This window comes from Gymnoscopelus microlampas (assembly GCF_963454915.1).
Source record: "Gymnoscopelus microlampas genome assembly, chromosome: 11".
NCBI classification, from domain to species: domain Eukaryota; kingdom Metazoa; phylum Chordata; class Actinopteri; order Myctophiformes; family Myctophidae; genus Gymnoscopelus; species Gymnoscopelus microlampas.
In genome coordinates, this window is record NC_139948.1 from 32,166,281 (window position 1) to 32,177,847 (window position 11,567).

An 11,567-nucleotide genomic window follows, 5' to 3' on the forward strand; every position below is an offset into this window, starting at 1 on the left:
CTGGAAGGCACAAGTAAGAAAACATAAGCGTTTTTTGAGGACACTGAAGATTTTACTGTGCACGCGTTCTCACTGGCAAGTTGTGACCTGTAAATTATGTCATAATGATATGCATTATGAAAAAAAACTGTTATTAGGAACCATATTACATGAGAAAGGAAAAAAAATGTGAATTGACTCATACTGTACGTATATGTAAATTATGAGAGGCCTGTTCTCAATATGACAATGATCATTACATGAATACACTAAAACATTTTCGACAGCCACCAATTTGCTCAGCAGTTTGCTTGAAGGCCACTTGAGGTTAATGGCACACAATATAGTTTTATATATATATAGCAAGGATACAGCTTCCAGATGTGTAACCATTATCTCTCGCTAATAATAATAATTAGCATCATAAACAATCATTACCACATTAATAGAAGATTGAGTTGGAGGTCCATTAACCACTTAAGCCTTATTTTTGGGCTATTCAAAGATACCCGATCTACAAGCTCAACATGTCGCATTGCATTTTTTTTTCTCACCCATAATGACATGCCAAAAATAGCGACACCAGGGTTAATATGGTTAAATGGCTGCCTCATCATTCTGTCTTCCATGCTTCAAAAACTCAAGCAGACAGACAAAATACATCAACATTTCTGTTAGTATTTGAGCAGAGGTTGGCATTTGATATCTCTTGCCGTGGGACAGCTAGTGCTGTCAGGTCTGGTGGGGCTCAGCCCCCCAACACACACACACACACACACATCGGTGTGAAGTGGTGAGAAGATCACCGTGATTTCTGTCCTATTGACCACAGTGAAGTGAAGACAGGGTATACACTTTTAAAAGGACTTAACGTGTCTTTTCCCAATCAAATAAAGGCTTTCTTAATGACATGGTTGCAAAATGCAGGTCGTGCAGAACAGTTCTTGAAAGAACCACAGTTAAGACGGTGCTGCAACCAAAATAAAATCAACAAAAAGCAAAAAATAGCCAATAATTGACCAACGTCTGCTGTAGAATAAGGCTCAGGGACAGACTGTTGCTTGGTGCAGCAAAATTCAGACACATCATTGCGTCAGTTCTGTTGAATTGAGAGAGGGAAAAAGCAGACAGTGAAAATGACTTCCACATGTATTCCGCCTCTTCTCAGTTCCAAAAGGTCCATCCTGATTCAAAACTTCTTAGCAAGACTTGACGACAAAATTGTCATTGCACAGTGAGGGACACAGCAAAAATACATTGGTATTCTACACATAAAAAAATAAGGATGTGATCCATTAATAAAAAAAAACAATTGTTGAGAGTTTAAGGATGAAAATGAGCAATCCGTCCGGCTGTTGTACTTGCCGTCTCATGTCACACATCCTCTTTGAGATTCATTCTTCTCAGTGCGTTCATCTTCTCATCTGACGTGCACCACAACAGAAATGCTGAGCAATTTTTGGTAGTGGAGAGCCCAGAAATGCAAAGAACACCTCACAAGCTACTGTGGCACTGTGGCTAGAAGGCCATCTCTCCTGTTGTTCAGTATGGCAGAGGAGGTTGTCTCCTAGTGGTGAGAGGACTGGAGGTCAGTGACACGCTGGCGTAAATGTGCCATGAATTCAAACATGGTGGCAGCCAGAGTCTGGTGGATGAGGTAGCGAGGCAGTCTGCCCTGATGGATGGGAGGAAATAGGGAAAGGTTAGTGTTAAAAATCCTCTACACAGAACGCTGAATCTGGTGTCATCTTGATGAGTGTGTGGGTGATTTTTAATTGTGTGATAATGCAAGTTACCATGTAAACTGGTGCAATTCACATGATTTATTTATTAATTTAATTGATAAACAACCCTTTTTGGTGTGTGGAAAAAAACTAAAAACCCCAACTTTTCTGAATGAATAATATTAATAACATTAACGCTGACCCAAAAGAAAATGTCAGTTTAGGCTCACCTTAAGGTCTGTGTTGAGGACCCAGATGAACGTACACACAGATGGGTTGCTGCTGGACTTGAGGACCACAAATCCTCCGGGGCCGTTCTCTCCCCTGGGGAGGAGAGGGAGGGTTCAGTTCACACAAAACGAAAGGGCAGAAAAGTTGCAAGGATTAAACTGACAGCTACATTTTTTTATAAAAAAAAGAAGAAGAAAGAAAATCGACCTTTGTTGCGTTTTGAATGCTAAAGAGGCAATAGACAGCACGAGGCATGGTCTGACCTGACGTAGCGACTGTGTGGAGGTTTGGCATCGTGGTCTGTTGCCATGCCTGCAGAGACGTATTGGTCTCGCTTGCGCTCCACCCGCCGTACATTAACAAAATCCCTGTAGAAGGAGGGAAAAAAGTAAATATGAAGACTTGGAACAATGTTACAGAAACACAGGGCAGGCTTGAGGTTTGACACATAGTTGAACTGCTTTTGATGAATTTAGCGCCCTCTATTGGCTCTGTTGGAATCTGTGTACAGAGTGACAAGAATCTTCTGCATGCTACCTTCTTCACATGCAATTACATGCATCACCTTCTTTGTTGCCAACCCAACACTCAGGTATGCAAAAGATAAATCTGAAAAAGGTCTGAATAAGTCATTTGGGGTTGACACAGGAAGGGACATTTCACCTTGGAAATCAAATTGGGCGCATCCGAGGAAGTCTACTACCTAAATGTAATTTTGCAACATTATAAGACAACTGAAAACATTACATTTGATTCATATTGGATTCAAAATGGATATGCAGGGCGACTGAGAATCCTCAAAATCTATGGCACTTGTTACTTTAGTCTTTTTTATTGTCTTGCTATAATGTTTAGTAGTTTAGCAGAAATATGATAAACCAGAAGCCTGACTGAATTGAAAGACTTGTTCAATTTAAGCAATACCTGGGGATTATTTTGAATTTAAGAAGTGTCCTTATGTAATGTATATTTGTTGATTGTTGCAAATATTCTTTGCAACAATCAACATACATTACTAAATAATATTCGTAGACCTAATGTTCACGTTTTTCATATTTTGTTGTTAAGATTCATATCAGTATCACTAGGATATTATCTTTTTCGCCATTATCTGGACAACTTTCTAATCCTGTTTTGAGAAATTCCATTTTGACCATCTCACTTCAATAAATGTTTCTCCATCAGGAATAGCATATTCAAAACAAAATGCATATTTCTGTTGTGAACAGTATTGGGAAGGTAAACATGGGTTCCTAAATTATTGTATCATATCATTTAAAAGCCCTCCAGTTGAAAATGGATATGTTGAATAAAGCACTGGTTGGTCGTGCAGTTATACTACCTCTAGGTAGGCTTGTTTTGGTTGCAATATACAGTAGAGATATACCTTGCAGACACCACTCCTCCTGCCGCCCCAGAGGAGACGTCGTAGGAAATCATGGTGTTGTCGTCAACCCTCTGAAGGATCTGAAGAGAGGAACATCATTGTTAGGCTTTTTTTTTACAGCAGGATACAACTTGAACAATGGGAAAGTTTAACAACGTTTGCCATCTATAAAATAGCCTAGGCCTACATGCTTATTTATACTTACTGGGACCGCGCAGCAAAAATAGAAAATCTACAAGCTTGAAATGCATTGTGAGCTTGTAGATTGGCTATTTCTGTCGTGTGACGGTGGTATACAACAGAGTATAATTCAGCCTTAAGTGATTAATCAATGACGTCACCTGGCAGATTGAAACAGTTTTGTTCCACTGGACCATCTTCTCTGGCTGTAATATTACCTCCTGGTACACAAGCTCAGCACGGCACTGAACAAGAGCCTGAATAAAGCCAAATGAAGGGGAAAAAACAACTATGACAATAAACCACAAACACTTCAGCTAAAGCACAAGTAAAGGTGACCATTGTAGATCAGGTGAGTAATTATAATGAATATGCTCTGTAAATACTGATCTAAACACAACTTATGTATGACTCTTACAACTTTATATGACTCTTAGATAAAAGCACAATTCTTATTATTGCTCAAGTATTTGCTTTTGATGACAATGAAATCCTGAGTGTTCATTTAACCCAAGAGTGTACAAATGTAGCCAAATGAACCCATAAGACTTAAATGAACACTGAGGATTTTAATATGTATGCAGTTGTGTACCTTGAGAATAAAGGTTTTTCCATGGAAGGGGATTTCCAGAGTGTACACACAGTCTCCCATGTCCTGCCACAAGAAACATTTTATCAGCGTCATAAAATTTTACATTTCCTTATGCAACAGGGTCCGATTCATTTCGGTTTCACTATATAAAAATGAAATGGAAATGTTTTCACTGAGAAGGGGCTGTTTTTGAAATCAGGTTTCTTAAACAGGGCTCAAGACGAATGGTAATGGAAAACCTATTATTTCTTAGAATTCAGACTCACATTGTTCTTTTCAAATTTCCAGTTGTCTTCCTGGGCTAGGATCTGTTCCACCACAGACATGGCCTCACGACCCTGTCTCACATACTCTTTTTCCTGGGGAGGGAGGGAGAGAGGGATGGTGAGACGAAAAACGATAACGAATCAACACCAGCCAAAGACCAGAGCTCGGACACGGAGCTGAGGATATTAGAATGAGCATACAGTACCTGTGCAGTGACTGCCCTGCGCCCAAGGCCCTCTTCATCGAGATCTTCCTCTGAGCCTGTAGACAGAGGGTAGATTCATTGTTAAGGAGGTAGTAGACAGATTAGACTCGAGTATAGAATAAGGATGTAGAGAAACAAACTATCTGGGGGCAAATAAAAATGGTTTTGTAATTCTTCCTCAAATTCAGCTTTGTCCTTTTCTTTGGATGCTAGTGTTTTGGTGTTATAGATGTAGTGAAATGTTGTTTGTTTGTTTGTTTTGGGGCGGTGGACAATCGATGAGTGGTTTCCAGATAACGTTCCACCTTGCTACAGTGTGCCATTAAGAATCGACAGAACAGAATCTTTTTGATGATATGATGACATGGTACTCTGCATTTATGTCTGAGTTGACTTCTGTTTTGAAACCCGGATTGTGTGATTAATTCGCGTTTTCCTCAAAACAAAAAAAACATATGGCCCTAATCCATCTCTCCACAGTGGTTGGTTACCTGCGAGGGATTCCGGCGGGGAGTAGAACTGTCCATCTGACACAGCACGGGGGTATATCATGGGGGCACGCTCGCATGCCGCATGCACCGCTGCTAGGTAGGCTGAGGGACACAGACAACAGTTCATACTGGTCTCCAATATTAATGACCAATTTTATTTAATCTTATATCCAGAACAAAATGTTTCCCACTCACCTCTCTCATCATCAGCCTCCTGAGTGAGCACTTTGAAGTCAAGAAACCAGGTTTCCAGCCATGCCACAACAAATGAAGTAATGGGCAGCACATAGCCAAAGGCATTATTCTGGGAAAGGAGCTATACAAGGAAGTAAATGATGTGAGCCTAAGACTGGAAAGTACACACATGTACAAGACATTACACATTGACCTGCTTGACAATGGATCATTTATTACTTACTGAAGGCACTTCCTTATTTGAGACACGTCATATATACTTTTTATTGAAGGACTAACTATATCACTTCTCCATTGTTGATTATAAGAAGTTGTATAAAAGTTCCCCATAAGGTCAACACTAGCCTTCAGCCCATTATACAATTAAATATTGGTGGAAATGGGGAAGTGAAAAGTGTGAGGTGGCTCATGATTCACTGAACCACACTCCAACGCTCAGATTCAAAACAGCAGTAGGGAGACACTCACATTAGATCGGATGACCTTCACAACGAGGAAGACATTAGTTACTAGAGTGGTGATCTGTGGAAGGAGGAAAGAGGTTCCATGTCAGGGTCTGCAGGATCATTCCCGTCTTATCACCCAAATAAGAGTTTTAGCTGTGTCTGTGTGAGCGAGCTCGCTTACCGCAATGACCCACCAATGCCTCAGACGCAGAGCAGCATAACCCACTTGCAGGCAGAGGAACCGAAACACAGCAAGCAACTGTTATGAAACAAAAGCAGAATGATAAAATGACTTCTTTATATAATCATGTGAGCATGAGTTGTTTTTCTTTTCCATTCTTTTGTCCTTTGTGTCAAGGAATGCAGACAAATGAACAACGTATTAAGTTGCCTAGTGCATGCAGAAAAAAATAAAAAAAATCTATGCAAGGTTGAGGGTGTGCTGGTGACTCTGGTGGGCTCAGATTATTCCCAAAATACTTGCAAGCCTGACATCCACCCAGATATACTGATATCAAAATACTTGTCATTGATGACTGCCGGCATTCACCATTACAGCCTCTATGACAAAGTAGTTTGGTCTTCCCTCTCAGAGAGGAGAAATAGACACTGGTACCAGTTTATTTTTTAAGGCTATTGATGGGAAGTTACCACCATATATCACATTGCTGTTACATTGGAAAAACAGCACTTACCAGATCCGCTCAAACGACTGGCTTATACTTAAGGTTCCACATGTTCAGTCTGAACTGGGAAAATCTGCTTTGATGCACCAGTGTCATGGAACAATCTACAACTTGTGCTAAAATTAATGCCCCAATATCCTATGGACAATTTAATAACCTGCTCTCAAATCTCCCTAAGTCACCTGTTACCGTTTTTAACTTACTAGTTTTCTGTTTGGGTCTCTTTTTGTTGTTTCTGCGTTTTATATCTGTATGCGTTATCTCGACAGCATTGCAAATAACGGTAAACCTCAATGCTCTTTTTGAGAATAAGTTAAGGTTTCAAATCAATCATAGATAGACAGAGAGACAGAGACTGATTCAGTGCTGATGTCATAGTACTGACATCATATTAGACTTCCCTCCAAATTACCAAGTACTGACAATCTACAATAGGCACTGATGATATACTGTGTGTATTTACAAGACGATTTGTGTTGTTTACCTAACAACCCAGGCAATGTTGGGTACCGATAGCTATAGACAGACACTGGCCTCCCTCCAGGTACATTGTGGCTGAAACCTGAACAAGCCGACGTGTGCAAAGCAACACGTTGTGAGCTAATAAAATAAATCTCACTATGAAATAATCAGGCAGATGAGTTAGGGATGCTCAGTGAGACTGGAAAGCAGTCACATGATTCCTATAAGATCAGTAAGTACCTGCGCAAAACCAAACCAAACATATGCACACCTTCACTTATAAACTTACAAAGATGTCAAAAAAGGAAGACTTGAAGTCGTATTGGACCACCTCTTTCTGCAGGTTCTCCCAGATGGTTTGGTGGCTCTGGAAAGGCAAAAGAGCAGAGTGGACCACTGATCTGTCGTGTCGTGTGGTAACAGTAAGGGGTGTCACAATTAGAAATAGAAAATGACAGTTCAGTTTCACAGTTCGAATTAATAGTTTTTCTCCATAGCTCTATAATGAAGATACAAATTTTAAAACATGTGACTGACCGCATCCCCATGTTCACTCACATTCAGCTCAATAATCCACAGAAGGGCGATGAAGAGGAGGTCGAACGTGACAAAGAGACAGAAGGTGCGACGGACATCAGAGATGGCCTTGCGTTCCCCAGGGGGGACACACAGGTAAGGGGAGGGAATGGATAGGGACGTTGAGTAGGACGCGTTGAGGGAAGCAATGGCAGGGAGGCTTCCCCCAAACTCCCCGTAGCCTCCGCCCGGCATTCCTGCGGTGAGACGGGGTACTCCACCTAGCACAATGGAGGGAATCGTTTATGGAAGGCTCAGACTCAGCAGGGTGTACCTCAAGCACCAGCCAAGAGTCCCGGGACTACCTTTACATTTTTATACATTGTTCGCTGCTCGGAAATAGGTTTCCGAGCACCCATGTTGGATGGTACGTTTATGTGACCTAGTCCTGGCCGGACCTATGGCGGGGGGGGGGGGGTCCCGGATGGGGCTAGAGATGGCAAGTGAACAGGGACATATTTGAAATGTTCCAAACATTATGTTAGCAGGGATTTTGGGAGAGACCTGTCAACGTGAGACCTTCCTTCTCCCAGCTGGTGCACGATCACATGGTGTCAATGGAGTTTGAGCGTTACTTCCCACCAAAGTCCCAGGAAGTGTAAACTTTGTAAATGAAGAAGGAACAAAACAGGGATGTTTTCCCCCGTACAAGCTACAACAATTTACAATTACAAAATAGTCATACGAATAGAGGGAAAAAAGGAAAACTCAGAAAACAGGTCAACAACATACAGTAAAACATCCCCATTATGCAAGTATCTGTATCATTTTAGATTTTAGCTATGTACAGTATAACAGGTTCTTCAGAAAAATCTTAGTATTTTGAACATTGGTTAAGTACAACAGTGGTTCTCAAAAATTGCAGATGTACAAGGCAAGCTCACTGTGAGCTGTGAACTTTTCGATCGAATTTTCGATCATTTTTGAAAAATCTTGAAAGGGTTTTAACACAAATCTTCTCTTCTGGGCACAAAACATTTCCAGATAATAATAATAATTCATAGGCCAACATATGTACTAAGATATTTCAATTGATGACAGTTTCTGCTCATTTAGAATTCAAAGTTGGAAAAGCAATCATGTAACCTATTTGTAAATAAATAACTTGTACTGTAACTTAAAACACTTAAAACATATTACTGAGCTTGCTTGACCTTTGACTTAGTATTATAGACAGTGCATGCTGTGCATTTTGAAGGACTATTTCCAATTTGATAAGTTAACTTGCATTACTGACTTTGGTCAAACAACAGGCTTAACCATTGGACTATGAGATAACACGATCAATGCTGAGTGATATACCTCTATCTGGTTTAGATTATCTCATTGGAATCGTAGTGTACTAGTGGAGAAGTAATACCCTCATTCACCAGTTTCAACCATCCAACAACAACAACATCATGAGCTGCCAGAACGTTAGATCAAAACTCTGACAGGGCAATTTCCCAGGTGCTGCTGGTGTATAGCAGCCCCACCACCAGACAGTAACCCCTCACCCTGCTGGTCAGCCCCACCAGTAACCTCTCAATTTGCTGGTCAGCCCCACCAGTAACCTCTCACCCTGCAGGTCAGCCCCACCAGTAACCTCTCACCCATCGCCTCCTGTCCTGACTGGGACTTAGGAATCCCGGAGTCCCAAAGTCAGGCAGTAGTAACTAACTTGAACACCCCCACAAACCACTTTTGTAGCCTTGGATCAAGACTGTCATAGATGTATTTTATCGACTTTTACATTTATAGTCTTGATCCAAGGCTACCACTTTTGCAAATCTAACCGTTTCCTACGGACAAGTTGGGACAACCCAAGAACACGTTAGAATGTTCAAAGAGTATCGCTGATTACGCTAATAAACATGAAGGATATGAAAGTTAGTGCAAAAACAAAGGCAAGCCAGCCAGCTAGCCATGTTGTTAGCGACCCGGTAGCTTTAGTCTTCCTTACTCACTCACCACTATTAGCTAGCTGGCTAACACAGTACTCTCTCACTTGTTTTTTTGCTTGCTTGGGAACAGTGGGGTTGGTTACCTTGCCATAGCTGGATCATTGATTAATGAGTAAATAACTTTATCAGAGACACAGCGTCAGCACATGAACTCACCTGATTCAGCGGACCGGACCAGCGTCAATGTGTTAGCGCAGCATCTGCCATTTAGCAGACAGTACCAAGTCTTCCGGGATGGGATGCCTTGTTTAGAAACGTCAGAGCGTCTACACCCCATAGCCTGAACGAACGGCCAGTCGCACTGTGATTGGCAGTGGTGTAAATGTGTACATGGTGTTCATGTACAAATTTGAGGTAAATTTGAGGTACATCTCTGAGGCAAATATTATTCTTTTACTCCACTACAATTATTTGAACACTTTAGTTACTAGGTACTTTGTAGATTATAATTATTATTACAAAACATACATTACCCACTTCATCCCAATATACATTTCGCCATTTGAAAATAGTATTGTGAGCTTGTAGTATTTTCAAAATATTTTTTTATTTTATAAATTTGAAAACTTGTGAAATGGGATATTCTGTATAATGAGTACCTTCTACTTTAGGTACTTTAAGTACCTTTTGATGGCAATACTTTTTTACTTTTACTCAAGTAAATTTTGAATTACAGACTATACTTGTAACAGAGTATTTCATTGCAGTGTTAATACTTTTACTTAAGTAAAACGTGTGAGTACTTCTTCCACCACTGGTGATTGGCTAGTTGGTTGTACGGTTCCAACTTGTCTTGCAAGGTTACTTCTTCTAAGAAGCGGAACTGAACTAGGTCACAACTGCACACAGTGCACACTTCAAATAAATCATTCCTTTTTGAACAGCAGTTGAGCAATCGATGTTACAGCCATTTAACTGCTGTTACCTCATCGAAGAGCTCGTTGTGAAAAGACAGTCAGACTCTGACTGTCAGAGAGTGTCTAAACAACAGAGCTGGATCCCTATTTCCTGAACAGGCCTGTTGTCCCTGTTGGCCCATGCAGGCCCAGGGACCCCAAAGGTCAGGTAGACAGATTTGCTGTCCTTTCTTTGTCGTTGGTTGCCCTAGCCTAGGTCACTGCACTTTCTTTATAATGTAGAACAGTGGTTCTCAAAGTGGGGTCCAGGGACCCTCAGGGTTCCTTGAGGGGGTACTAAATGGACTCTTACAGGTCTGTACAGTATATGTATATGTATAAATGGAAATGGTTCCATTTGTACACTCTGAGAGTTATAGTGGTCCTTGAAATTAAAAAGTCCAGGAAGTCTTCAACGTTTTTCAGGCCAAGGACCCCTTAACTGAGAGAGAGATGAAGCAGGGACCCCCCACTACATATTGTATAAAATTGTGTTGCAGATTACACTTTTTCATATAGATTTCATAGATAGCTTCATAGACTTGTTTGACAGCACTATCATCAGTGTTGTGTAAATTGATGTTTTTTTGTTTGTTTGCTTACACATCTTTTCTATTGATATGTTGGATTAATGTGTATTTTCACACAGTTAACCTTTTAAACCCTCACTATTTAGTCAACTTGACCGTTGGCTCTGTACCTGGTCTGCTCTTTTTCCCTCTACACCAACTCTCCAACTCTCTTTGCGGGCCCCCTGTGGTAACTCTGAGGACTCCCAAGGGGTCCCGGACCCCCTGTTGAAGACCCCTGGGTTAGAGTGTCTGCCCTGAGACTGATGTCAGGGTTGGATCCCCTGGCCAAATACCCAATGCCTCCTTGCTTGGCACTCTGCATCAAGGGTTGGATTGGGGGTAAGTTCCTACGACATATAGCGTCATGTCCAGTGGGTGTACTTGAACATCAAGCTGCCTCACACTACATACATACTTACATCTAAAGTTATGTTTTGTCTGCCAGGGCCTTAAACTTTAATTTAATCATATGATTTCATATTTACTTTGTACTTTTATCTGCTCTACAAATGTAAAAAAGAAAAGAAAGAAAGGAAAAAAGCCTTCTCAGAGTTATGCAACCATTCATCTACCCATTTAACCGGAATATATAAGTAATTTATGCCACTCGATACGAATACCAATTAGTTAAACTCACATTTAGATTTGAGTCTTCTTCTTTCATATGGTTTGGTAATGTCCAAATGTTTCCTCATTTTGGAATATGGTTGCTGCTAAACTTTTGAAGTACTGTAG

At 40.8% G+C, this 11,567-nt stretch overlaps 1 protein-coding gene across 3 annotated transcripts in view; it reads right to left on the reverse strand.

Moving 5' to 3' along the window:
- stard3 (StAR related lipid transfer domain containing 3) overlaps positions 1 to 9,591 on the reverse strand; it is a 10,363-nt gene extending 772 nt beyond the window's left edge. The window contains exons 1-15 of one of the 3 annotated variants that reach the window (XM_084072376.1): positions 9,521 to 9,591; positions 7,404 to 7,642; positions 7,135 to 7,212; positions 5,879 to 5,956; positions 5,720 to 5,773; positions 5,252 to 5,372; positions 5,057 to 5,158; positions 4,566 to 4,621; positions 4,360 to 4,452; positions 4,094 to 4,156; positions 3,663 to 3,758; positions 3,322 to 3,401; positions 2,198 to 2,302; positions 1,934 to 2,027; positions 1 to 1,654 (exon numbers count right to left, since the gene is read on the reverse strand). The exon at positions 1 to 1,654 is cut by the window's left edge and continues 772 nt beyond it. In XM_084072376.1, the coding sequence (XP_083928502.1) occupies positions 1,547 to 1,654; positions 1,934 to 2,027; positions 2,198 to 2,302; positions 3,322 to 3,401; positions 3,663 to 3,758; positions 4,094 to 4,156; positions 4,360 to 4,452; positions 4,566 to 4,621; positions 5,057 to 5,158; positions 5,252 to 5,372; positions 5,720 to 5,773; positions 5,879 to 5,956; positions 7,135 to 7,212; positions 7,404 to 7,616 (1,341 nt within the window). In that variant the 5' untranslated portion in view covers positions 7,617 to 7,642; positions 9,521 to 9,591 and the 3' untranslated portion in view covers positions 1 to 1,546. Of the gene's footprint in view, positions 1,655 to 1,933; positions 2,028 to 2,197; positions 2,303 to 3,321; positions 3,402 to 3,662; positions 3,759 to 4,093; positions 4,157 to 4,359; positions 4,453 to 4,565; positions 4,622 to 5,056; positions 5,159 to 5,251; positions 5,373 to 5,719; positions 5,774 to 5,878; positions 5,957 to 7,134; positions 7,247 to 7,382; positions 7,643 to 9,520 lie in introns of those variants that run through there. The other 2 variants (XM_084072375.1, XM_084072377.1) reach the window with 2 other exon arrangements.
- Between the last annotated feature and the right edge of the window lie 1,976 nt (positions 9,592 to 11,567).